Source organism: Platichthys flesus, chromosome 6 (genome assembly GCF_949316205.1).
Source record: "Platichthys flesus chromosome 6, fPlaFle2.1, whole genome shotgun sequence".
NCBI classification, from domain to species: Eukaryota; Metazoa; Chordata; class Actinopteri; order Pleuronectiformes; family Pleuronectidae; genus Platichthys; species Platichthys flesus.
This window is the reverse complement of record NC_084950.1, coordinates 2,921,856-2,949,547: the sequence shown is the minus strand read 5'-3', so window position 1 is coordinate 2,949,547 and position 27,692 is coordinate 2,921,856. Positions and strand designations below refer to the sequence as shown.

At 43.4% G+C, this 27,692-nt stretch overlaps 2 protein-coding genes and 1 long non-coding RNA gene across 4 annotated transcripts; 1 reads left to right on the top strand and 2 right to left on the bottom strand.

Annotated features, from left to right (window-relative positions):
- Window positions 1–4,080: 4,080 nt before the first annotated feature.
- Window positions 4,081–16,913, bottom strand: ca5a (carbonic anhydrase Va). Of its 2 annotated transcripts, none has more exons than XM_062390652.1 (7): window positions 15,895–16,913; window positions 12,265–12,462; window positions 11,216–11,334; window positions 9,434–9,529; window positions 9,212–9,274; window positions 8,043–8,201; window positions 4,081–7,264 (listed from the first exon to the last, which is right to left on the bottom strand). In XM_062390652.1, exons 1-7 carry the CDS (start codon window positions 16,061–16,063, stop codon window positions 7,094–7,096), a joined length of 975 nt encoding a protein of 324 aa, XP_062246636.1. In that variant the 5' UTR covers window positions 16,064–16,913; the 3' UTR covers window positions 4,081–7,093. The 2 variants fall into 2 exon arrangements, with proteins under 2 accessions (XP_062246636.1, XP_062246638.1); XM_062390654.1 differs by lacking the exon at window positions 15,895–16,913 and adding an exon at window positions 12,600–13,216.
- Window positions 11,728–13,792, top strand: LOC133955685 (uncharacterized). The gene is made up of 2 exons (XR_009920898.1): window positions 11,728–11,829; window positions 13,214–13,792. It is a non-coding gene; the product is annotated as an uncharacterized LOC133955685 (long non-coding RNA).
- A 1,267-nt stretch (window positions 16,914–18,180) lies between the features above and the next one.
- Window positions 18,181–26,472, bottom strand: uba2 (ubiquitin-like modifier activating enzyme 2). Its single transcript, XM_062389040.1, has 17 exons — window positions 26,249–26,472; window positions 24,682–24,765; window positions 24,468–24,538; window positions 24,283–24,347; window positions 24,082–24,182; window positions 23,794–23,915; window positions 23,597–23,664; window positions 23,331–23,452; window positions 22,930–23,029; window positions 22,432–22,583; window positions 22,195–22,288; window positions 21,955–22,067; window positions 21,580–21,735; window positions 21,215–21,311; window positions 20,858–20,963; window positions 20,599–20,741; window positions 18,181–19,330 (listed from the first exon to the last, which is right to left on the bottom strand). Exons 1-17 carry the CDS (start codon window positions 26,387–26,389, stop codon window positions 19,119–19,121), a joined length of 1,947 nt encoding a protein of 648 aa, XP_062245024.1. The 5' UTR covers window positions 26,390–26,472; the 3' UTR covers window positions 18,181–19,118.
- Window positions 26,473–27,692: the final 1,220 nt, after the last annotated feature.

The window sequence follows — 27,692 nt, the reverse complement described above, 5'->3', positions numbered from 1 at the left end:
AACAGATCCCAGACCAGTGCCAACAAATACATTAAAAAACCAACAAATAGAAAAAAAGTATTCACATTATTCATCTATGAGTCTAAATACAACGATTGAAACCCTGAATACACATCTACACTTTTATTACTAAGATAAGAAGTAATGTGCCGACAGTTGAATCACTAATGTCTACGTTGACCTCAGATGCTCAGAGAGGAAACATCTCAAATCTCATCAGCTCGGCGAAGGAAGTTCTGTCTTCATCAGTGTTGTCGTTTGTTTGTGTGTTTGTTTGATTGTTTGTTTGTTTGTCAGCAGGATTACACAAACCTGGAGGGAGGATTCACACGATTCAGGGTAGAGCCTAAATTTAGATGTGGATCTAGATCAGGGGTCAGATTGTGTCCGTTCTTTCTTTATTTCCAAACGGTCCAACAGTCAGTAGGATTCAAGGGACTGAAACGTGGGAGCCGTCTGGTGCTGCTCAAGGAGACTCAGGCCGACTGAGAGTAGTTCCAGGTTATTTCTATTACTGACATGTTGTTCAACCCTAAAACATTCTGTCTACTGTTCTTATTATAGAGCCGAGCTGCTTGTACACATGAGAGATAATAACTCATCTTCAGTTATGGGCTGTTTTCAACAACAGATTCACAAAACCATCCGGGTCAAGTGTGCACTCGTGTGAGAGCATCACTGCTACATTCCTGCTGTGTGAAAGTCTAGATAATAACATCAAATATCAAAACAACATATAAGTGACACGCAATACTCATAGAAGTATACAAATATAGACAAATAATAAGTACAGTGTAAGAGTATGGATTGAACTCTGAGTATTGAGGGAGCTGAGTCACACTGAGTCCACGTCTGGTTGCACAGTCTGAGCTGAACTCTGCTGGAGAGGATTAGTCTTCACGATGTGGTAACACAACACGGAGTCTGACACTCTGTCAAAATCAAAGCCACATTACATACATGTTGTTTATTGATTTCTTCTCTTTCCTCAGAGTGTTATCTCTACGTATTCGGAGGAACAGGGCCCACTATCAGGTTTCCCACCATCTGCCACATCGGGATTTGCAGAGTGGAGCCTGCTTCTTTAGTATTAAAAAAACTATGAACAAAAGTATTTGTTCACGGGACAATTCCTCTCCCTGACTCCATTTTTGCAGCGACCACACATAACGTGAACAAAAACACATTCCTGACATTACTCCAGCCGATCATCTGACTCCGGGTGGCAGAGTCCTGGATGAGACGGGGACTCTGAGGAGTGGGAGTGGGAGAGGTCGTGGTCCCAGTCCCTCGGCTTCCAGCTTCTCTCCCAGGGAATCTGTGTGGAGGCCCAAACACTGAAATCCTCAAATACTCAAACATGCCAAACAGCTTCTAGCCGAGCAACACAAATCTGCTGGCAGCGGCTCAAGGTGCTGGAGGAGGTTCTGAGTGGAGAAAGGATTTTTAATGCACCTGTCACAGTGGCTGCATTGTTTCCCTGAGAGAAAAATGTGATTTAGAAACAGTTTAACGAATGGAAACAGAACTTTGGTTTCTCTTCAATCTGTGTTTTTCTTAGATTTTCACATATTTTCCATAATGTTCACTCCTGCATGTTCTTTTGTTTGAGTGTGAGCAGGACTACACAAAAACTACAAGAGGGATTAACACAAAACTTAGTGGAAGGATGCAGTATGGGTCGAGGAGGAAGTTTTGTTAGGCACGAGGAAGTAAAAGGTCAGAATCAAGAAGTTATTTTGTGTAACAGTGGATGACAGAGCGATTTGTTTTTGCCGTGTTCATGACTGTGGATCTGGATGGAACTGGTGCAGAGACAAATGAAAACCTGGATCTATTGAATTTAAAAGTGGCTTCATAAGGAGACTGCTGGGCCTTGGTGGAGGTCTCAGGTCGACCGAGGGTCATTCTAGCTGAAGTGTGACTTGAGAGATGCATCGGTAGAAACAGTGGCTGTTACAGTGGGTGCTTTGTTTTCATGAAAGACGAAACATCAATGCAGCTTCAATCAAATCATTTTGGGTTTGATTCAGAAATACAAAATACACCAATGTTGAAGCTCAAACTGTGATGCTTCTTAAATCAGTCTTAAAGTTGAATTTCTTTAATATTTTCGATATTTCTTTTACATTTTGAGAAAGATATATTTTGAATCTTTGTCTTTTTAAATTTTCCCCGACTTTGCTGTAACAGTTGAGTTTGTCTGAGAAACACTCACTTCTCATCCACAACAAAACTCGTTTCAACTGCACTCAAATAAAAACAGGAATCACGCAGATGAAAAGTCCTTTTGAAATATTCGAAGCAACAAACAAACACATGAGAGAAGCTGAGGGACACGGAGACGAGTAAAAGAGGAAGAGGAAGACGATGAGGAGGAGCAGCTGGCCCCGAGTTCAGAGGGAGCAGGGCCCCTCATTGTATGTTCCTGTTTATATCGGAGAGCTGGAGACGTCTGTTGATCTAAATCTATTCCTCTGGAGTGAGAACAGAAGGACGGCAGGAAGACGAGCTCTCCAATCAGAACCTGCGTTCTTCATCTTCCTCTTTTCATCTCTCCGATTCATCGAAGACGAAGGGGCGAAGGTCAAACATCAGAGGTGCACATCTGGGTCAGTGGTGCACATCTGGGTCAATGGACCTAAAACGACTCGAAACTTCACCCACAGTGAAAAACTGTTTGATACAGAACAGAAATCACTTTCATTCCAACATCGGTTATTGAGCAATAGCACGAAATAAATCGGATTCGGTGAGTAATCACTCTTTCATCACATGTGGAGAAAACAGGCTTAACCCAGATGATGGAAATAAGTGGCCTCCTGCAGAACTGCACTTTTATTGATATTATTCTTTTGTATATTTCGGGGGTTAGTGTTTAGGGGAGCTAAAATATCCCAGGATTCATAGCGCTTCAGAGACAAACTGTTTTTCAAAGAGATCATGGAGTCCTGAGGTTCGACCTTCGAGAAAACAAGTAAAGTCCCAGTTCTCTGACTCTGAGACGTTTTCTCCTTCATCCAGTGCAGAGACAGGTTTGTGCTCAGTCAAACACACACACTGGAAAAAGCCTGGGGGGGGGGGGGGTCTCCAGTCAGTCTGTCCTCGTCCATACAATCGGGGGAAGAGCCGCTCCGGTGTGTCTCTGGAACTTCTGGCCTCTCTCCCCTGCAGCCAAACACAATAAACACAGCGAGAGCTCGGGCCTCCGTCTCCATCCCTTTGGTCCGAGTCAGGTGGAGACCCACACCACACCCCCGCCCTCTGTACAGTTTGCAAAAGAGAGTTTAAACAACCCCCCCCAGGACCCCAGGCGTCTGGGCGGGGGCCACCAAACATCCCCTCTCTGTGTCGGGGGGGCTTCAAAGGTATCACAGGGGCGAGGGAGGCAGTTCTTCAGAACCGAGACTCAGAGAGGAGTCGGTCCGGTGGTCTGAGTGAGGAGCGAGATGGATCTTAAGTTAAGAGTTTGGTGAAACTTGGTTTTGTGTTTATTTCTGGATCAGTTTTCTGATGTGTAATAATATTTCAGTCTTACACCAGATGAAATAAGATGTTTTAAATTCAGGTTTATTGACACTGATGAGCAGAAAAATGATTTAAGGTCTCTGATCTCTCAATGATTGATCTGTAAAAAGAAAATAGAAATACTGTTTGCAATAACAATACAGATTTATTATATATATGTGTGTGTGATATATGTTAAAATAAGTGTATTTTATGCTTGCTTATTAATTGTACTTTCACATTTAAACCTCTTTTCTTTGATATCAAAGTTTTAAAAAAGAGGACCACATTAAATCCACTTGAATTCAGTGTTTTTTTTAAAAAAAAGGAAAAATTAACAGTTGAACAATTATTACAGTCACTTAAAGTATTCTACATCAGGACCGTGTGGGTGTGGTTTGATCAGGTTTGGATTTAGATGTAAAATCCTGATTGGTGTCACTTTTTCCAACTACGCCTCAACTATAAAAACACATATTCAGAAAACTCGATTATGAAATATCCCAAAAACCTTTTAACATGTCATGAGAAATAAATATAAACGACTTTATCAAATGAAAACACAAACACACGTTTCCTTTTACCATCATGACTTTATTCTTATACATCTACAAATGTCAGTTATTCCTTACATGTTTATCATGTGACACAACAGGGCGGTTCCCTCACCCCCACCTCAAGGTGCAAGGGTCTCTGGGAAAGCAAAACACTTCCTGGTTGCACAGCTGGACAAAGGGCCTTAAAGAGCCATCCAGGTGCAGCAAAGCATGCTGGGAGGGGAGAGGGGCCGTCCAGAGCGCTGCAGGGCAGGAATGTTGCCGCCCACTAAACAAATAAACACCTTACACATGTTCTGCATAACATAAAGTACACAAAGCACACACCTGCTCACACAGCAAAGGGAGCTGCAGGAGGCGGGGGGGGAACGACTCGAGTGTAAAACATCACGGAGGAAACACGACACGGCAGCGTTCTGACACCCGGCACATGTGGAGCAAGGCGGACAGTGATAAGATAATATGATATAAGGCTGGAGAAGAAACTGAACGGTCAAAGGAAAATGATTTCTTTAAAGAAAAAGGCCATTTAGACAAAACGTGTCCTACAGACTGCACATCTGTACGAGAACACATCGGCACTGATTGCACTCAAGAGTTAAAAGAAGAAGTAAAATGCCATGAAACATGACGGCAGCTCGTGGTGCATGATTCAAATACATCGGTAAAACACAGCTGCACAAGATAAACGCAGAACTGGGTCCCTTATCTCCATGTTAGTACGACACTGGACACAGATTCAGTATTGCAACAATGTGAGAAGAAAAGAAACAAAGCTACCACACAACATTCCTCAGAGTGTCACACACAAACTACAATCCACTACAATCTTTTCTGCACTTCAGAAATCTTTACAACCGGCCCCCAGCGCGGGCCCCAGCACTCTCACACCATCAAATCCTCTCTATACATGTCCAGTTGGTCTATTCAGCACCGGGCCTCAGCTGGGGGGGGGGGGGGTGGAGGCCCTACTGGGGAGCACATGCCCTGATGTGAGCATCCGTGCAAGGGGGGGGTGAACGGGGGGGACAACTGTGAACTCTCACCTTCATCTTTCTAATCCTGCTGCATAGTGAGAATCCCCCAGAGCACCTCTACTGGTTTGCATGAGACTGGACTGGTCAGACAATGGAAGCTTGTTTTGGATTCTCTGCGTCTCACAGCTTCCAAAGTTCTGAACAAGTCTCATCGAGAACTCGTCCAGAGGCTGGAACCTCAGAAGCAGGTAGAAGCATGGTCATGACGACAGCTGACGCACACAAGGCTGCTGGGAACCGCTGGTCCCATTCTGTCTCCCCAGTATGAATATGCAGTGTTTGTTCAACCATCGTTCTGGGGGGGTATCCCTTTGTGCGTCTCGGTTTATTATTTAAAAATTTCTAAAAAGTAAAAAGCAGCTCAGACCAGTTAAAGTCTAATAATAATATAAACTCTTTAAACCCTAATCCCAACCCATGTCAGTAAAACCTGGGTTGTACTTTTGTTAATTTGATTCATGTTGAATACGGAAAGAATTAAAAAACAACAGCTGGACTAATGAAGACAACAGATTCCTCTCAACGACTAAACGTGATTGGATAAGTCGACGATCGTCAGTTTCCTGTTTTTCTGCTGTTGCGGAGCTGATTGGCCGAAGCCCAGAGGTGTGTTATGGGAACTCTGCCAAGTCCAACACAGATTTCATTCACTTCAGAGAAACAAGTCACGGCTTCTTCCACGAAGTCCACGGAGTCTCGACCGGGACACTTGAGGTGCGGTGATGGGTTGCCTTCTCGAAAGAGGCAAAGTAGAGGATGTGGAGCTTCTGGGGTGTTTCCTCCAGAAGCTCCACTTCAGGCTGTGCACACCTCCTCACCAGAACACACCATGAGCCAAGGTGTGTCCACAGTTTCCTGAACGATGCCTCGTCTTTACCAAACTGCCTCTGAAGCCTCCCCCCCAGGAACCACCTCTAGAAACTGAGAGTCTCCAGCTCAAGGTCAGGGATCTGCAGATATGAACTGGACTTGACTGTGAACAACCAGTGCACTCGAGCCACAGCCTCCTGGGCCGCGTGTGGCCTCGGCTCGCGCTCTAACACCGACACCAGCGAATCACACCGAGAACGTTTAAGGCACAGTGGCTCCGATACTGAGTGTTACTGTAAGAAAGAGAAGAGAACTGCTTATTTTGCTTTTACAAGTCTTAAAGTACATGAGCTACAGTGACCTGGCTTGTTTGTGCATATTAGTAACTTATTGAACAGGTTGTAGGAAGAGGAGCGACGGCTCGGTGGAGATTTTAACGTCCACTTGATGTTTGAAAGCAACATGCTGTAAGAAACCAGCGTCAGATGAACTGAATTCAATATAATCTCTTTGTAACAGACGTGGAAAACATTCATTCTGTTCATCTGGATAATGTACGATTGAGGATTAACCCAGCAACCAACGAAACAGGTTAATAAAAGTCTTATTTCTGGTAAAAAAACAGAAACTGATCATATGAAATAAGTTATGACTTATCTGTTCAAATCTGGTGACGGCAGCTCTATCGTCCTGACGCGGAAGAAAAATAAAACATCTCCACGTGGACGTCAGAGCTGATTCAGCTGCTTTTTTTTTTACTTCCAGTTCATAAACTGCAGATAAAAACTCATATACAGTAACTTAATAAATGTTTTATAAATACGACTCATGTTAATAACTATAAACTTTCCCCACAGTAACCATCCCGTATTGGTTCGAAACGGTCGAACCAAAATCTGATAAGTCTCCTAAATATGAATCTCAACTACCCATAAAACAGACGTTTCCCTCGTCCCTCCATGTAAAACTGTTTGTAATAATAAAACAATGAACAGCATGAAGAATATAAATGAAGTTTCCCCGGTGAAACTTTAAAAGTAGCTTTTCTGCTCAACACGATCATGAAGGACATTTTTCGTTTTGCTCACAGAGAACTGTGTGCTAGTGTTTCTGTGTGTGTGTGTGTGTGTGTGTGTGTGTGTGTGTTTCTTTGTGAGTGTGAGTGCACTGGGTCCAGCATTGTCAGTGGCAGTGATGGTCGCCGTCAGCTGATGGCGCCCCCTGCAGGAAGGGACTGAAGGAAGAGCGGACGGTGCGACCACGCAGAGGCTGCTGCACACGGAAGTTGTTCACCATACTCTTCTGCACTTGCTCCTCAGCCGAGGTGAACAGGAGGCTCCGGAAGACGGCCAGCTGAGGAAGAGGAGGGTGGGACAGAGGAAGAGAGAGAGGAAGAGGTTGTTACCGGAGGAAATCAGGCATTTTTAGGATCAGAGCAACTGATTTTTAACTTGGTTTCATAAGGGGACTGTTGGGTCTTGGTGGAGATACGTGTGATATATCTACTCTGTGCCGAGTACAGACATGCACACAGAGAATGTTCCTTCTAAGTGATTACCTCACCACTTCTTTGTAATTGCTGCTAGTTTCACATCATGAGCCAAATTTGTGGACCTGCTCGTTTGCTCAGTTGTACAAATGGAAACACCTTAATTGCTCTGTGGAACAGGATTATTCTCATTCATCTGGAACCAGGTCTGAGGAATTTTGATCAAACTATAACTGCACCACTTTCTTTTGACCACCTGGGGGCAGCAGATCATCAGATATTTTTAAGCCCAAAAACAATCTAATGTGCAAACAGTTGTTTCTTTGTTTTAAATCCAGCAAACACAGAGACACACTCAGGTTTATTTAAGGTTGTATTTCTGAAAACAGCTTCCTCTGACATCTGAAGACAAGATCTGATGAGTTCAATTAAACGAATGAGCCAAAAGAGGCTAAAACAAGTGAGCTGCAGATCTGGATGAGAAAGTTTTAGCCAGTTTTTCAAGTGGGACATGACTCCAGAAAGGAGCAGGTCGATTTTGCAGGCAATCTGGATTTTTAAGAACAAACCTGGACATTGATGCATATGAATAAGACAAGTACACACGTACACACATACACACACAGACACACACACACACACCTGATCGTGGCTGACTTCAATGTGCTGCTTCATCACAATCCAGCTGACAGATTCGGTCAGAGGGGGCGTGGTCAGGGAGCCGTGATACGTCCAGTAGTCGTCAGTGTTGGCGGGTAACAGACACGCGGGATTGAACCTGTTGAACTCCACGATGCTGTCCTGCAGGCGACCACAGACACAACACACAGCTGTCAGTTAATCCGTCTGAACGCTGCGCTGTTTCATGTTCAGGGATAAAGAAGCACGACTACTGACGTTTACAATTCCGTTGATTCAATAATTATTTGATTTGGGATATTTTAGTTTTGTTGGGATATGAAAAATACTCCCGACAACTTAAGGAAACTTCTAACTTATTAAAATGTTCATATTCCCCAGAGCTGTTATGTGAACTTCTCATTTAACATGGTCAACAACAGCTTACCTTTTTCATAGATGAACAAATTCAGTATATTAATATCTTCAGTGTATTATAAAAGACTTTAGGTTTGATTAGGGCTTTTGTAAATATGATGCCAGCTAATGTTAACATCACTAATAAGTCTGGTTAACACACATGTTGCTGTGTTTGTCTAACAAAGCACACAGTGGTTGGGACAAATGCACGTTTGAGACACTTAACTGACATGTTACTGAGTCAACACAATGCAGCCTGGTGTGTTAATGAGAAAAAACAACAGACACTGTTTGAGTTACAACAGACGTTCGACAGGTGGAGGATTCGTCTCCTGTGGCATTTTATTGTCTATGATTCATCAACACAATCATCACCAACCATCATAAAACATGTTGTGTCGCACAATGAGTGTTAAACAACCGGCGCATGTATTCAAACAAACCTTATCAGACTATTGGTGATAAGCAGAACGGCAGCGGAGAAAGAAACGATGGACAAACTGTGACCTCGTGTTAGTCACCTTCAAACAATCAACGGGAATAAAACTTTGCCGGAAGTTATCAAATAGATATTCTCAATATCACATAAATCAGAAACAATTTGGATATGATTTAAATAATGTTTATTGATCTTATTCCATAAGGGTCTGTTGAATTGGTCACTAGACGGATGAGAGTTGAGCACAAACAGCTAGGTTGTGTGTGCGTGTCATGTGTGTGTGTGTGTGTGTGTGTGTGTGTGTGTGTGTGTGTGTGTGTGTCTGTGAACTCACTTTGTGTCTGATCGCAGGCAGAGCGTCGACCAGCTTCTGCAGCCCCTCGTGTCTCTTTCCAACCTGAACGAGGATTAAAGATTAATCTGGATTTAACTCACAGAGCGAAGCTGCGTCCACAGCCCATACAATAAGATGTATACAGTTAACACACAGCAGATTGTGTGTGTTCACAACATAATGCAGGTCTGTGTGTGTGTGTTTGTGTGTGTGTGTATTTACCTTTAGAAATACTCCGATCACAGCCAGTCCGTTGTCCTCCATCACTGCCTCCTCGAACAGACTGTACTTGTCAGAGTTCCAGTGAACCAAGTGGAGCTGTGGACACACACATTATCAGAAAGCTACCATGAACGTGTGTGTGTGTGTGTGTGTGTGTGTGTGTGTGTGTGTGTGTGTGTGTGCGTGAGTGTGAGAGTGTGTGTGTCTCCATCCTGATCCCATGCAAACTTCTCCAGATCCACTTGTTCCCTTTCTTTCCATTGCTTTTCAAAATAAGAGTTCTTCATCCTTTGACTGAGTTTATGAATAAAGTGTCTTACTGCAGGTTCAGAGGTTTGAAAACTCACATGCACAAACTCCATACACCAACACATCAGCCAAATATAAGAAAATATGTGAGTCAGAAGTGTAACTTGAGCACTGAGGGGACACACACACACACCAAGACTGAGTGATGAGAACAATGACATGTGCACATTCCCAACACCACTGACAAGGGATTGGTAGAGGACACACAGTCTTTCACACAGTCAAACACAAATACACACACGTACTTAGACACCTGTGTGTTCATGGACAACACAAGGTGGGACACGTGACATTAAGAGTTAATAGAAGAAACCAGCTGCACCACAGAACCTGGTTGTAGATTCCCAGGCCTTTTAACAGGGAAACATGAATAGAATTCAAAAGGACGACTGAGTCAGCACTGTTTAAACACTGCTCTTGTTCGTTTTCCTCTATGACTCCTTTCTTCCTTTAAGCCTTCAGAAAACATTTGGTAATGTGAAAGGTCGCAGCAGAGGACCAACTGCATTTCTCTCACTCTATAAGCTGCTTTCTATAGCTCGACATGTTCTTTTTTTCCCATTCAATGGTTCCATGCTATACTAAAATACACAAACTCAAACAATGGCCCACAACAACAAGAACTACTAAAAAGAAATTGAATGCGTCTCCACATGAGGCAGCGAACAGGAAAGTCATCAGAAAACCATCGGCTGCTCACTGCCATACTCACAACTTGAATATACTTATTCAATTATATTTTTATACCACCATCTGCATGCTCCACTGTCACATGTACACTACCCCAGGTGCAATAATTCAGCTCAAATCATCTTTGTCTTGTCTTGTAAGTTATTTATATACTTGAACTTTAATTAGTACAGACTATACAATTATAATTAATGTCTGTTATGTATTAAGTGATCTTGTGGATTGCTGCTAATTGTGCGATGACAATAAAAGAGTCTAGATCTATCAGTGTGTCAGTACACTGTGATGTCACTGCTGAGAACAGTACAGACACACCTTCATTCAGTGAAAACAGGGAAATGTGTTGTGAAGTTAATCTTTGAAAGGAAAAACTGTCCTCATATAAACGATAAATATCAGAGTCTCCACTGGGTCATCGATAAGGACGGACATAAAACTTTATGAATCCTAAATGTTTAACTCGGTCAACGTGTTCCCATTGTGTAGAAAAATGTAACTCAAGTAGTAAACTGCTGTTAAAGATATTCTGCTTCCTGTTCAATGATTTTTTTTATTCCTGGAAACAAGAGTTACAGTAACAGAGATGAACAATTTTACGCAACTGATGGTTTTACTGGTGTTTCCTTCCATTAATGGGTTGAAACTGATACACCTTCATACTTCAGTGTTGACATTGTGCTCGGAAATTGTTGAAATCATATTTGTGCCAGAAACTCCTGCTTTAATGTTCATACAGTGTTTTCTGTCTAAGTTGGTGCATCCATGTGACAACAGGTGTGTTACCTCTGCGGGGAACAGCTGCCTGTCCAAGGTGTGCTCAGAGCCCCAGGCGTTGCTCTCACCCCAGTGGAAGTGGAACTGACACAGCCTGTATTTGTCTCTCAGGGGGCCCCCTTTCAGCGCTGCACCAGGAAATGAAAAGACATAAGAAGAGTCTGTTAAAAGAATGAAACACCAGTCCTCCAGAAGAATCAGGTCAAATCTCAAACTGCCTGATCATCATTTGTGTTAGAAAGAGTTTCCTCCTCGAGGGGAAGAATGGATTTTGCTGAGGAGTAGATTTTTGGGGCAGAAACAAGGAACAGGAAACATTAAAGTGAGTCTATAAAACAACGACCTTCCTATTGCCCCCATAAACAGCTTATCAGGGACAGGACTGCTACCAAAAGATAAGGACTTCTCTCTATCTATACAACACAACATTCCATGATAACGCATCAATTTGCACTGATGATACCTGCAGTCAGGTCACAATCACTCCTTTGTTAAACTGTTAATAATACTTAACCTGCTCTCTTGTCTTTCTCCACATTTCTCTGTTAGAAACCGGTTTGCTCTTCTCTCAGTTCCAGACTCAGCTCATAATACTACGACCGAGAACACGTGACACCTCTGAGGTGGGAAAATTCCATGGCTTTAAAACATTTGTATTTTACCTACAGTTCAAAGTTGTGGTACTTTGAACATGTTACAGCCTCTTGGTGGATTCCAGTCATTATAATACACTGACCAGCCATTTGTACACAGACTGTGAAATACGTGTGGAAGTCAGGAGAGACATTTAAGTCACATGATGATCATCAGGTCTACATGGTGGTGTGTGTGTTCACTGGATTTTCCCACAGAGGGAGGGGGGGGGGGGGGTAATCTGTGTAGATAAAAAACACACATTCCCCTGAGATTTTCGTTTCACTAACTCAGGGAAACTCCAAATCTAAACAAATAATGAGGACCTTCTGTGGAACGAAACATTTTTCATTTACTAGGTCTCTACAGTGACTCATGGCAGAAGAGGGTGAGAATATAAACTAAGAGGAAATAAAAAAACTCACTGGACTTGTCTGTGGTGTCATCGTACTCCACCAGGAAGGAGTAACCGTTATTCCAGATCTGCTGGCAGGTGTCTGGGTCGTAATCGGTGATCAGAGGCTTCAGCTCGGTGTCCAAGACGCTCTTCCGTACGGTGATGTCGATGGGAGACTGGCGATCGCCTCCTGGTATCGCGAGGGGTCCCTGCCACATGGGGTGCACTGGAGGAGAGGAGAGAGGAGGAGGAGGAGGAGGAGGAGGAGAAAAGGGAGGTTAATCAAAGAGGAAAATACGATTTTAAAATTATTAACCCGCAGATCTCCTGCTGTCCATGTACAGGTAATACCCTGATACCCACTTTTCATGTTGTACTCCGCTGCCTCCTTCATTTTGCAACAGTCCATTTTGAAAGAGAAATTCAGAGTAGCCTCATTTAAAGGAATTCAAAAAGACAGACAGAGACAGACGCACTCAACCCTCCTTCCTGGAGCTCTTTGAAGGAACTAAATGAAAAAGGGGCAAGTGAGCAATAGCACTTCCTTCCTTGTCCTCTCACATTTTTTTTCCTGAAAGGAAATTACAAAATAAGAGCCAAGTGGGCTGGCTGTAAAGAAAGTGACACGCGGAATGTCCTGGCACGCCCCCAGCTCCACTCCACAGCGGGGGGGATCCGCCCGGGACCTTTGGTCAGTCGAGCTGCCAGCTCGGACCAACGTCTGTCAAAGGAGCTTCTAATTACCTGGAGCTGTGCGCGTGTGTTCCCTGCCTCCCTAACTTCTGCTCTCACTTCACCTTTGAAATCAGGCCAAAGCTCAAAAATCATTAACTCCACGTTTGAAATCAGAGAAAGCTCCATCTGAAAACAGGTTTCTCTCCACCTGACCGAAGACCTGCTGAGAAACATATTTCAAGCGAGGTTGTCAGAGGCTAAAAAAGCAGCTCATTGTGTTGTTTTCTTCTCCACTCATCCAGCACAGAGCCTTAGGTTTCCACTGCGAGCCGAGCCGAACAGGTCTGACTGGGAGATGACCTTCATCTTCTTCTGATTTCACCGACTCCTCCTGGGAGAGTTCGCCGCATGACTCCGTTGTTGAATGGACAACTATGTGCAGCTAAATCCCAAGGAAGCTGTTGACGGTGATTCTGATTTGTGAGATGTCAGCGCCACCGTGTCAGTATCAGCTCCTCCGAGTGTCACATGACGAGCAGCTGGACAGAATCAGAAAGTGTGAATGAGACGAATGAGCCCAGAGACACCGGCCTGAGTCTGAGGCATCGAAACCTGAAGTTCAGCTCCTGCACTAAACTGTGGGTCTGACGCTGCATTTGTGGAAGCTACTGGTTTCCATCATCTCTGGAAAGTATGAATATAAATGCTGGTAGAGGGTGGAAGTGCTGACTCAGTGTTGCACAGCATGTGTCACAATGGTAGAAGCTTAAATGCAATAAGAGTGGATACGATTTAAAACTCATACTATAGATGGACAATAAGAAGAGGACGATATAAAAAGATGATTTCTTTATATTCAAATAAAAAAAATCTGAACAATATTGAAATCATTAGTTTCCCTCACAAGGCTTTTTCACAACAGTTTATCTTCTTCATATGTTGTGTGTAGGTGGTTTGCAGGATTTGGGATGGTGTCATATTGTATGAATGAAAATCTGTGGTTGTTTGAAAAAGTACAGGTCACATTTAAAACTCGAATACATTACTGTTTACCTTGGAAGAGTTTTTGACAGTAATGTAAAGTACAAGTCATTCAATCCAAATGTATAATTTGTAGAATATTGGTAATTGGTATTTTCTAATTGGGCCCAGCCACCCTGTCCTAAAAAGAGAATGAATGAATTAATGAATATTTAATATTGAAAAGGAGTTGTTCACTGTGAAGTCTTTAAACAACCCAGATAGGAGTTTATCTCAAAGCCTGTGAAGATAAAACCAAAGATAACCATGAAAAAACTGTTTTTTTCATGTCACTAAATGTCACAATTGGTATTTCACAATTTGAGTCAACCACAGGATTTCTGTTCCCTGTGTGAGGATCAACTGAGGGAACCACTTTCTACTCAAACCACAACAAACTGCACCAGTGTCCTGTGAGTCGGCTGTTTTAGACCTAAAGAAGAGAAGAGGCCCAAAAGTCATTTTACAAAGAAAAGAGTAGAAACTGCATCAGGAAACATCAACGAGGAAACTCACAAAGAACCTAACATCTAGTGGAGCTTCTGAGTGGACACAGAAGCTCTTTCATGAAGCGTCGACCAGTGAGCGCTGGTTGGATTTCTAAGGTCTGCAGCACTGGACCGTTCTTTTCCACTTGTAGAGTTTTTGCCTCCATGTTGACTCGGTGGTTGCCAGGACACAGGGAACAGGACATGGCTCATGGTAGTGGGTGTGGTGAGGTAACTGTCCCGACTCGTCCGATTGGCTCGTGTGTCACTTTCCTCGGGGTGCAACTTATTCCAGCACCGATCTTTTTTATATTTCCTATATTTTATCCGACGTCTTTCAAACAAAGCTCAGTGATGACTTACACAGTGGAGATGTGACAGAGACAGTAACACAAATTAATTAAAGCAACACTCTGTGAACTTTACTGAGCAGCAGCGCCCTCTGCAGGAAATGGAAGGGATTAACTCTGCTGGGCTCCGACTCAAAGTGAGATTTTCGTGTAGGGAAAAAACTCAAAGCCCTGATCCTCGGCTTCCTGAATCAGAAGAGCTGCAGCTGTAACTAATCCACCGAACTCTGTTTTAAAAGTTTCCTGCTGAATATTGGAGATAAACTCTGTTTTTAATAACTTAAGTCTTTTTAACTGATCCATAGTTCGGCTTCATCTTTCCTCTCGCTGGACCTGATTCAGACACCAGTTTAAACTCTGCAAAGTCAGGTCCACATGTGTTCTGGGTTGTCCCCTAAGAAGGCAGTTTAATCCCAGTCTTCCCAGTTCCCCCATGCCAAAGCGCCCTTGGGCAAGAGCTCTGTTCCTTATTCACAGTCACTGAACCATCAAACTTAAACTCTGTTGTTATAAGTACAAAGATAATGTGTGTGTTGCATTATTTCAGTTCAGTGCAGGTCTGAACACACGTCTCTCAGGAGATCACACCCAGTGGGGAGTGATGAGTGGGAATAGAAGGAGTAATGTCCCTCTTCAATGAATTCCCATGTTTCATTGAACTATCCTTTGAACTCTGTGATATTATATATTTATAAAAGATCTGAATGCATTTTAAGCCCTAACGTTTGTCGTGTCCTTCAGGCTTCATGTAGGTCAAAGGGTTCTTGTGATGATTACGGGCCAGGGATCGATACCAGCCCGTAAAACCCGGAGGCCCCGGTCCCGGTCCGCTGAGGCGGGATGGACGTGTTGTGATCCGGATCCAGTGATGAGGCGGATCCAGTCCCGGGTTTGCACTTCTCCTCGTTGCACGTTTTGTTCCGTTGACAACAATAAGTGATCCTCAGCTATTTTGACCCACAATGAGCTGATTACCCACTAAATTAGAGCCACAACTCGTGCAAACCCACGTTAACACGCACACAGACACACACAGACACACACTGAGACTGTGCGTGATGGAGGAGATAGCAGATGTGTAGTCATTTCATCGCGTGCACGTATAACAACATGTCATCCACTTACTCTGAGACAGGACATATTTGCTGGAACACGCCGAGAGGTTGCAGCTCCTGACGGGCGTGATCCGGTGGCGACCCCCGGTGTGAGCGGGGAGCCGCCGGTGCAGCTGCCCGTGGAGCCGCCGGTGGAGCTGTGCGGCCAGCGGGCGGACCACGGACGTCAGTGTCACCATGTTGATCCCCGACAGACGCTGAACAGGAGCTCACTGCGGCGACGAGCAGGCGCGTTCACGACCCTGGTTGGTTTTAGCTCGAAGCTAACGAGCTAGCGGCTAACAGCTAACAGCTAGCTCCTTTTTAAAACTCTCCGACGAAGTGAGCTCCGCAAGCAGCGGCTCCTTCCACAACACAGCTGCCGTCACCGAGCCCCGCTCCCCCGCAGGTCTGCCCTCCCACCGCCGGACTGGAGGAGGCGGAGTGAACGGCCTGGTTTCTATTTACACTGGTTCAAAACATGACGGAGAGAGAGAGACACCGGGGGACCGTGTCCCCTGAGAGAGGGTCCGACTGAGGCCCGGGGGAGGGGGGGGGGGGGATCAGAGAGACAGACAGACAGACCAAAGAGAGTGAGACAGACCAGAGTAACAGACCACAGTGAGACAGACAGGTCAGAGCGACAGACGACAGAGCAGAGACACAGGAATACAGACACTAGAGAGACAGACCAGATACAAAGAAACAAACAGGGACCACAGAGAGACAGACAGGGACCAGAGAGACAGACACTGGAGAGACAGACCAGATACAAAGAAACAAACAGGGACCACAGAGAGACAGACCAGAGTCAGTGAGACAGACAGGGACTAGAGAGACAGACCAGAGACAGTGAGACAGACAGGGATCAGAGAGACACAGAGAGTAAGACAGGGATCAGAGAGACAGACCAGAGACAGTGAGACAGACAGGGATCAAAGAGACAACCCATACACAGTGAGACAGACCAGAGTAACAGACCACAGAGAGACAGGCCAGAGTCAGTGAGACAGACAGGGATCAAAGAGACACAGACCAGAGACCACGAGTCAGACCCTAATGAAAAGTGTTTATTGTGCAGGCTGGAAAGAGACAGGGGGGTGGGGGTCTGTCCTCCTGACCAATCAGAGAGCTGCTCTGAGGGGCGTCAGCCCCAGTGATGATGACAGAGAGGAAACACTTTTCATCAAAGTGGGTTCAACTTGAAAACAACAATAAAAACAGTAATAAACTTTATTATCACCTTTCAAAACACTCAGATTACAACTGAAGGAAAACTACAGGAAACAGTTCAGATGGTTTGATGAACTCAGAACTGAGTCAGAAACATCAAGATAGAAAATGAGCTTCAAACTGACGTTAATTAGATATATATGATATTTAAAGCCTACATAAGAGTAGGTGTAGTTTGTGTATCTCTCATCCATGTTGTGTACTTTGACTGAACTAACAGGAAACGAGTCAAGCGAGTTTTAAATGCTTGTTTATGGTAAAGTTATGTTTGTGTTTGTGTGACGGTGCATCACGTTCAATCCCCTGAGCGCTGTTCCACTGTGTACGGAGGCGACCACACGTCCGTCAGACTTTAATCCCTGAACAGTGAGTATTTATCAAACACCAGGAAAACAGACTGATCTGCCGATGACGACTCCGTCACACAAACACGTGATTGTTTACTTCACATCGTTTCCTGACCTTTGACATATTTTCTGTGCAATCTACGTCAACCAGGGAACTTACTGATTACAGCGGTTTGTCAGCAGGATTTAACACAAACTACAAATGGTGTTTTCATGAAACTTGGTGTAAGGCTGGAACACGGGTCAAGGAAGAGCTCTGTACATTTTGGCTTTGATCCGGACAACAATATGAATCCTGAAACATTTTTAACTTCGTGAGAAAGGGCTTTTTTGACATGTTTACAATTTCTGCTCTGTGGTTCTTGATGAAAATGAATATGACATATTAAGATACCAGACTAAAAACAATGAGTTTTCTAAAGAACTCATTACATATTGGCTTTGATCTGGAGAAAGGGATGGATCCAGAAATTTTAGCTTTGAAATTTTTACTAATTTCCAAGGTAATAATCCATGGCTCTTATTGAAAATTTGTTTGACATATTTATATATTAGATTGATGAGTGTTGAAGTTTGCTGCAGCATGATATAATTTAAGGCGACTGTTGGGTCTTACTCTAGAGATTAACATTGTACTCAGAGTAATTCTAGATTTTGATAATTAGATTTAATATATTCTATGTGCAAAAATTATTGGATTCCAAAGAAGTTTGAACAAACAAGACAAAACCAGATGCCTCTGCATTGTTGAATTTATTGTCATCACCAAATTGGTCCATCAGGCTCTTTCAGGCCATTTCAAGAACAGATCACAATGAAATATGAAATTATGGACACAGACACAGGGGGTTGGACTGGAGAAGACAACAGCCGGCGCTCGTCTGTTGCTCTCCGTCTGTCGTCTCACAGTCCAGTTTAACTGCTGCAGAGTGAAACAATGAGTCTACTCCATCTCTGGTTCAGTCTTTTAACTTGTCGTATCACAAACAGTGGCACAAATAAAAAGCCACGGCCACATGTTAACATTAAACTACTACGAGCCTGGATCTAAGCGACTTGTGCTTAGTGGGAGACTTTGAAGAGACTCCACTGTGCTGCTGCTCCGTGGCCACAAACTGGGACAACGTGTCCCATCTCCTCTGTGATTTAACGACCAGTACACGGACATCAGCAGCAGCCTACTGAGCTAACGTACGACAATCTGCAGACTCCCGGGTCTGTCGGTCTTCTACTGTCCCTTCTCAACAAACTGAGATCATCATCATCACAGGCTTTGCTTTTCAATGTCGACACACAAAGCACAAACACACCCTGACTTGTGTAGCATGAGAAATACAGTACGTTTATAAAAAAAAAAAAATACAAAAAACATCCACTTGTTTTTACCATCAAGAGAATCAGTTTATAGGGACGAGGAATGAATACAAAATAAGAAGTTGCATGTAAATTTTCAAAACGTTTTTTTTTTAAAGTGTAGAACCTATTTACAGCCTCGTGTGGACAGCAGAGGGATTATGACATCACAAACAGAACTGGGGAGGAGAGAGTGACGAGGGAGTGAGCAGGGCAGTAAATAGTTCTTCATAAAACAGGTGGTTTTATTTTAAGCCTACTGTCAAAAACGACAAACGTCCAAAGAGTTCTCTGTCCTTCAGAAGACAACGGGTGGGGGGGGCTAGTCCAGTGCGATGATGTCGTCGTCATCATCATCATTGGCGGCGGCGGCGCTCTTCTTCTCGGTCCGCAGGCGCTTGGTGGACATCTCCCCGGTCTCTGCGTCCGGGTGCTTCCTCTTGGTGCCGCTCGCCGTCACTGCAGAACTGGACGACACCGGTTCTTCCTCGTCGGAGTCCACGATCATGAGGTCGTCAGAGTCCTCTGCTGGAGCTGAAAGACGCCAAGGTTCAGACTCAGGTTCAAGAGAAGCTGATGCACTTTGTACTCAAGACAAGGACACTCAACTTCTGAATAAATAAAGTGACGACATTTGAAGCCTTCATGAAATTAAAGATAACGTCCACAGGTCAGAATATTCACAATAAGAAATGGACAATGTGACCTAAATATGCAGCTGATGTTACTTGTTATAAATGTATTTTCATCACATGCTTCAGTGGGGCCAGCATTGTTTTATCATGTGAGACCTGGAGACAACTGCTGAAGTGGAAACTACCACAGAAGGTGTTTCTGAGAACTTATCACAACCGGGAATGAGTCACAAAACTTTACAGGTGGTGAGTTGAGATGAAGGATGAAGGCAGAGTTCAAAAAGGGGCGTGGCTAAGGTAACATTTACCTCCACCAAGGAGGTTTTGTTTTCATGGTTTTGTTTGTCAGCAGATTTACTCAAAAACGACTCAATCGATTTCAATGACTTGTTGGAGGCTTCAGCCAAGAAAGAACAAATTGTATTTTGAAGCAGATCCAGGACGTCTGGAGATTAGTGAGCTATGTGCCCACTGGGCGACTTCTCGTCTCGTACTGGTTACTGAATACTTGGAATGTCAACAAGATGACCATCTTTCAGACTGAAGTGATCACGTCCCAGATAACCTCTGGTTTTAACTTCTGCCACTGTCCTATTGTTGTTGAGTTTCAAACATTTAAAATACCCGTACGTTTTTCCACCTGGTCGGATCTAAGTAGATTGAGATTTTCCACGAAGCAACTTAAAGCAATTCATTTAAAACTGAATTTGCATTAAGAGGAGGCTGATTGAAAACAGCTGTGTTATAAACAAATAAGAGGTAAAAAACTTAGACAGTCAAACCCTGTAGACACTCTAGTTTACTCTTCTACAGTTGCTCCTCACATGTAGAGTTAACATAGGTCTGACCACATTCCTGCTTCAGAAGTAGTGAGCGTCTGATCTTTGACATGGGAGAGGTTGTAGTGAACGTGGACAATAACGACTGAACGGCTTCAAAACCCGTTGAACCTGAGACACAAGTCAGTTCAGTGCAGTGTTTCACACGATGCTGAGGAATCCCACCTCACTACAAATGATGGATTCCTGTTAACACCATAAGGAAATAACACTGTACAGGACATTCTGCACATCCCTGCTTATTCCCCCCCCTCCCTCAATCAAACCAATCGTTATCTCTGTGATTTAACTCCAAGAGGAATGACCCAGCTCCCTCCTTCCTGCTCACCTTTCGAGGAAGTGGACGGCTGGGCGGAGTCCTTGCTGCCATTGGTGATGTTGTTATCATCCTTCTGGCTGCTCTGAGGGGGCGGGGCTTTGTCTGGGGCTTCACCTACTACCTCAAATTCCACATCTCGCTCTAGCTCCTCGCTGCAAACAGAGAATGACAATAGCACGACATGTTTAGGTTCAGTCACTGGGGGGGGGGGGGGGGGGGTCAGTAAAACATGATACGTGGACACATTCATATGTACAGATCAACATACGTGTGCAGGACGTTGACGAGGAGGGTGTAGTCCTGCAGGAAGTCATCAACTTGCAGGCGGCTGCCGTTACGGATCCCAAAGTCAGACAGAAATTTGCTGTTGTTGGCTGTTAGGACAGGATGAGAGTAAGACACTCGCCAAACAACAAGTGAGGCAGTTGTAGTCTGGTTCATGGAAGCTGTCACGGCGCCCCCTTCTGTCCAAATGACTCCACCACCAACAATATTTAACTCCCACGTTTAACAGATTAATTTGTGTTAAGCAATAAAGTGTGTCAAATAAGAGTTAAAGTTAACATCTTAAACATTCTTTAATATACATTGAAAACATTAATTGTCCTTTTTAATTTATTCTCACTCTCTGTCTCTCCTTCCTCGGAGGAGATGAGGATGGTCCCTTTTCCATCTTCTATCTGAACGTCTGGAGCCACCATGCCGAACCGTTCCTTCAGGATCTGAGCACATACACAAAGACATTAGACCCACAACAAGGCAACAGTCCAACAACAACATCATTGCACCAACGATGCAAGATTCATATGGTTCATGATTTATTCCCCCCCACACAATGGGAGTTTTTAATGAAAACAACAGTGCAGATCTAATAAATCTTATAAATTTTGAGGTATTTCATGATTTGTAATTGGTTTGTAGCATAAATCACTATATTGTCTCTTTTGGGTTCAGGTTGTTGTACGTAAGAATAACAGATCATCACATTACCCTGTCCTGCAGAGAGAGGACCATGGTTTTGTGGACGTTGAGTTTCACTGTGACTTCAGGTTGGCTGGCGCAGACGTAACAGTCGGCGCTCGGTGGATCCAGGATACACGGGACCAGCAGTTTCTTTCTGAGGTTGGGACATTTGTTCAGGAAGATCTGGAGATGAGGCAAATAAAGGAGATGTTTTGAGGTCATGGGGGAACAAAAGTATACTATGGTCGATCACATAATACATTCCGTATCATAACTTTACAGAGAAGATGCAAGATTCATCATTTTCATATATTTTTTTGTTATTAGGTGATCGCCACAACTCTTGCCAGTAGCCTGGCAGATCGCTGGTTTAATATAAACAGTTCAAGTCACTGAACTAACCGTGCGACAGGATTCTATTTCCCCCGACAGGATCTTGAGCCCCTCCAGAACGATGAGTCCAGCTATGATCGCGTTGGTTGTGGCGATAGCTGGGATGATGTTTCCCGCCATGGCTGAAACAAAACAACAAATAAATCTATTAACGTTCAATCAGAGACATTTATCAGAGTGTGTTATGGCTGTGAGATAACTCAAACTAATTCAGAGGATTCACAATGTGAATGAGACCAACAAACTTACATTTGACATCGAAGCGACTCTTCGTGTTCATGCTGAAGACGTGCATACGGAGGTTTGCTGCTGAAGTGACAAAGTCCATGGCCGGAGGGTCGTCCTGACAAGAGGAGACAGTAAAGGCATCAAACACGAGACGTTCACAACATGTGTGTGTCACTGATATTTCACTACGGTTGTTTATTCTAAATAATGGTCAACATATTCAGATCTACAGTTAGTTAGTGTGTGTTGGTGTGTTACCTTGTCCCAAACCAGCTGGGCTCCTGCTTCCTTCTCATTCAGCTGTGAGCGCAGAGTCTCCACGCTGTGCTTGAACAGCTGACAGTTACCCCAAACACTCAGAACCTGCTGGTCCTTCAACCCGGACACTGGAATCTCCTCCTGAGGACACGCTGAGCCAAACAGAAACACAGATGAACAAACTGACACAAATACTTTGAGCCAAAAAGACAAACACTCACTGGTGAGACACATACGACAGCAGGGAGGAAGAAAACAGTGTTTGAACTTTAACTGTGAGCAATTCTGTTCAACGCATAAATATGTATTTATATCATAAATAAAGCAAATTGTTTTCTATAGGGTTGTATTCCACATATTTCCCTGTGTATGCCTGGTTTAACATAACGACCTTGGACTAACATCTTAATTGTTTTCATCGGTCCTTGCACAGAATATACCAAGTCGGCTAGAACCAGTAAAATCAATCGGAACTTTCTGAGTGTGTCACAGACGTACCTCTCTTTTCGAGCTCCTGCCAGTTCAGAGGTGTCGGAGCTTTCCTCTTCTTCCACAGCTTGTCCATGATCAGCAGGTACATGATGTCGTCCTTAAAAAGCTGGAGAGGACAGACAATTATAACAGACCCCATTTTGTCTATCATGGAAATAAACTTAAAATGTAGCATTAGAAATGCAAAGAGTTTAAGACAAGTTGAGAACCCTGCACCTCAGAAGTATGTTAAGGATCTTTAGGGTTATAATTCTCTTGGGCAGGGTGGTAATTTTGCAAGGACCACATATATTTTCAATTAATATGTTTATTTTAAAACCATTTCACTTTGTGTCTTATTTTGCATGAAGTAAATCTCCAAGTCTTCATGTGAAACTTCCAAACCAGTGCAATTATCAGACGGGTACCTTGTTGAAGATCTTGACGGGGTCATACCCAATGGAGCTGGCCCATTGCTTGGTGGAGACACGCTTGATGTCCCCGTCCTTTTCAGACGCTTTGGCACGAGCTGCAGTCTCCTCTGGTTTCCCTGTGAACAGGAAACCAGTTTCACACAACATAGGATGCGGGCGCATTTCTACCGATAATGCGAATCTTCAATTTCTGTCTCAAACGAAGTGTAGAGAAGAGCTGAAGAAATACAATTTCGTTAAAGGAATGTACGGTCACTCACATGCAGCCTCTGGGTCAGCTGTGTCAGGGGACACATCTTGATCTGCATCCTCTTCTCCAAACAGCTGACTGTGTGGACAGACAATGGAAAAGGACCATTAGCAGTGTGTATACCCCCCTATTGTTTTTTAAATATTACTATTCTCATGTCAATCCCATACATTCTACTTTAACACCTAGAACTTAGCTGTCCCTTACTTGAAGAGAAACTTGGCCCAGACGATGCAGTGGATGGGCTCGGACGGCGTGTTTCTTATGGTGCATCCTGGGAAGGTCTTCTGGGTGGGCTTAGGTTGGCACTCGTAGCACTCGGTCATTCCCTGGGGAAGGAAGAGAGCGTGGATAGCAAGGGTTAATGGAAGGGAATAAAACATTAGGAAAGAAACAAGTCAACATGAGATATTCACCGTCTTCCTGATATCTTCTACGCAGGACAGGATTGTAATTCAGTGGATTTTAATCTTAATGGAGATGTGCATGTCCTACCTTCTTGATGACGGTGACCTGTCCCAGGTAACCTGCTGTGCCGCTCTCGATCAAAGGGATGTCAGCTGCCAAACACATCCTGTTCACATGGTTACGGGCCGCTGCAGAGACAGAAGGTGTTTCATGTTCCTCATTATTCAGATTGTTGGCAGGTAAAAGAAATAATAGAAGTAAAAGTCGTTAAAGGTCCGACGAGGATACCTCTGTTATCCAGAGCATTCATCACCAGCATGAACTTCCGGAAAAACTCCACGTTGTAGTCAGCGCTGTTCAAAACAAAACAAAAATCATCGATCAAATGAACGTCCATCACTTTAAAAGTAGAAATTAAAATGATTCAAATCATTAAATCAGTGCAAAAAGTGACGAATAAGAAAGAAACTGACTTCATGACGCTGTCGTGGTAGGCAACAATATTCGCACTGGGACAGAACTGCAGTGCGCTCTCCTTCGCCACCTGCAAAGACAACAGAGAAATAAAGTTAACGACTGGGTTAGAGAAAAAGAAAACACAGGGATTTCAAAGGGCTTTCACAGTGTCTGTTCAAAACAGAATCAAAACCACCGCAGGCAGCCGTCTGGTTCCTGGTGTTTACATACCTGAGCTTTAGATTTGCCAACATGCTTCTTCTGAAAGAGGAACTGACGATTCAAGTTGCTGACATCGATGGTGTCCAAGTCAATCTGCCAAAAGACAAGAGTTGTGCCGCTAGTCAAGTTTACATGTAATGTAATATACTTAACAGCCAAGAGCTGCCAAATTGTCATTCACACAAATGTAACTTCATAAAATGGGGATTTGTTTTGTACTAATAACAACATGAATGTCTGCTCCTGGTAACGCTTCATTTCCAGATGTCAACATAGTCTCTAGGGACAGTGGCTTTTACTACGACTTCAAGGTTGTAAAGATTTGAGCCCATAACAAGTGAAAGTCGTCACTGGGAGAGAAACCCGATCAATAAGTAATACTAAAGTCATCGCTACTTTAAAAGTTCACAAACAACCTCATCAATCTCTGGCAAAACTTGTTTCAGGTTCATTGCACATTTAAAAATAAATAAACTACAAAGTGCCATGAGGCCACTTTTTCTTTTCCACTTTCATTCTCCTACTGCTGTCTTTTATATTTCACATGACACTGAAAGGTCAGATTCCAGAACAGCGCCTGTGCAGAAGCTGTCTACCGTCTGATTCCTCTGCATCCAGCTCTGCAGGTCCCTCAGAAGGTTTATAATAAGGGTCAATAAAGCACATTTATTGTCGTGCACGTCTTCATTTTAAATGCAGTAGGTCAGAGCTGCTGATAATTCTAATAATAATAAATTGTGTGAGTCGAGGACTTTAAACCAAGGTCAAAATAAATAGAAAGCAGGTAAATGTGAATAACTATAAAAATAATAAAAAGACCATAAAATTACATAAATATATAAGATACACGTCATAATCTTATATTAAAAGCTGTTGTCCCTACAGTTATTCGTGTCTTATATATATATATTAATCCATTTCAACACTGTGTATATATAAGAGTATTGAATATTAGAGGTTTTACTATCTGACTTTTGTGTTGATGCTGCTTGTTGCCTAATTATAGTTTCCTTACATGAAACTTGTTGTTATTGTCTGTTAATTGCATCGTCAATTGACCCTCTGCCTCTTGGGAATCCACAAGACATTGACCAGTTCACCAGTGACTCCAGGAACAACAGTCCCTTACTCCCAGTGACAGCTCAGACTGAACATTTCACTGGTCACCATGAAAACCTGCGATGTTTCCCACCTCTAGTAAATCTCATTAAACTTCCAATCAGAATACTGGGACTGCAGTGTTTGATGAAGTAAGTGTGTGATAAAGTGTGTTAGCATGGAGCCGGCTAACAGTCACAACACAAAGAAGTTACCAGGCTAACTTCGCGGTGTTAATGGCGCCAAATGCTTCGCTGCAACTGTTTTAATCCCATCATGTCGGGCTCCGTCTACACAACGATGCAAAGACACAACCACTCCCCCCGGACACACTATGTAAATTGAACTGCTTTTAATGCCACGGCTCAGGCATTAGTCGGAGCCCGCACACCTCCCGTGCAGCACAAAGACCTAGCATGGTGGCTAGCTAGCTAACCGGCTAACACACACACACACACACACAAACAAACAAACGGACCACTTCGATGTTCTTGAAGCCGGTGAGGACGAGGTTCTTCAGCAGCTCGCAGCCGATTCCTCCCGCTCCCACCACCAGCACCTTGCAGGTGGCGAGCGAGTCCGCCAGCTCCCTCCGGAGGGAACCCACCAGTTGGACCATGTCGAGCGGCTGGAGACACAAGTGGAGGCTGCGACACCGGGATGCTAACAGCTAGCTTCTCCTCGAAGAAACCATCTATGGAAGAAACCCCCAACCACTTCCGGGTTTTCTTCTTCTCTGCGAGATGTCCGAGGCGCTTAACAACCAATGGGATGTCTCAGCGCCCTCTCCCGGATGGTGTGGAACTTGTCGAATTCGGCATACCTACTTTAAAGAAGTTTAATATGTTTGTTATAGGTATTGTTATTATTGCCTTTGGTATTATAGTGAGGATAACTATTTAGTGAAGTAACATTTGTCCAGTGCAGAATTTCCAACATAAAATATTTAATCAGAATGAAAACTTGTGTCCTTTCTGTGAGAGGAACGTTTTATTATTTGTTATTTCAGTTTCCTCCGGTAGAAGAATGTAAGTGTTCATTTATGAGTTGGCTCCAGTTTCAAAAAGTAAGGATACCACCTCTAGTCACACACTTAATAACCTGATTGTGTTTAGAAAGATTTGATGAAGATATATTGCTAAGTCTCTTCAATACAGGACAAACAAAAATGCCCTGAAACTTTCTGTCATGACTGGACTTGTTTGTGCTCATTGAATAAGAGCCCTCAGTTACTTATTTAAATGGTTCTCTTCTGATTATAGTGACGTCCCTTTTTCTGTGCTTTTCTATTTAATCTGGTAACCAACTCACCAGTGAATAGATACAGTATGTTCAGTTCTTGTCAATATTGAATAGGACAGGACCGCCCACAATTTAAAAAAAGGCTCTGTTTGTCATGATATGGATTTTTAAGAACTTGTGTGTGCGTGTGTGTCAGAGTACAGCAAACATGACTCACGATGCCCTGTGATGTGGGTCATGTTTCACCCTTGAGTCTATTTTGTCAGACTCGACCCTGACAAGCAAAACTTTGGATGTCGTGTCCGTCCAGCTATTGAGAATAGAAACTTGGTGAGAATACTGAATATGAACTGTTTATGATATAATGGGTTATTTATAACTTTAGTGGATTGTATGAGAGAGAAAAAACACTGCACAATAAATGGGTTAATCAATAAACATAGATTTGTCTGTGTCTGACACATCTAGTGCACATGTCAGATACACATCCAGAAAAATCACTATTCACACTCCAGCAGTAGGAAGAATCATCTGTTGAACAGCTGAACATCATCCGGACAATTAGTTTTATATTGTTATAGATAAAAGAACATTATGTGTAGCTATCATAATGTGAATAAGATAAAATGTGATAAAAAGAAAATATGATCATTACAAGAAATAGCAACATGCAATGAAAT

Excerpts from the sequence above, each read along its gene's own strand:
- uba2 (XM_062389040.1), bottom strand. The coding sequence starts at position 26,389 with ATGGTCCAACTGGTGGGTTCCCTCCGGAGGGAGCTGGCGGACTCGCTC. Across the intron at positions 24,348-24,467 it reads TACCACGACAGCGTCATGAA|CGCTGACTACAACGTGGAGT; the intron begins GTCAGTTTCTTT and ends TGTTTTGAACAG. Across the intron at positions 19,331-20,598 it reads GCCGTCCACTTCCTCGAAAG|CTCCAGCAGAGGACTCTGAC; the intron begins GTGAGCAGGAAG and ends GGCGTCTTTCAG.
- ca5a (XM_062390652.1), bottom strand. The coding sequence starts at position 16,063 with ATGGTGACACTGACGTCCGTGGTCCGCCCGCTGGCCGCACAGCTCCAC. Across the intron at positions 12,463-15,894 it reads CAAATATGTCCTGTCTCAGA|TGCACCCCATGTGGCAGGGA; the intron begins GTAAGTGGATGA and ends CCTCTCCTCCAG. Across the intron at positions 9,530-11,215 it reads GGCAGCTGTTCCCCGCAGAG|CTCCACTTGGTTCACTGGAA; the intron begins GTAACACACCTG and ends GTGTGTCCACAG.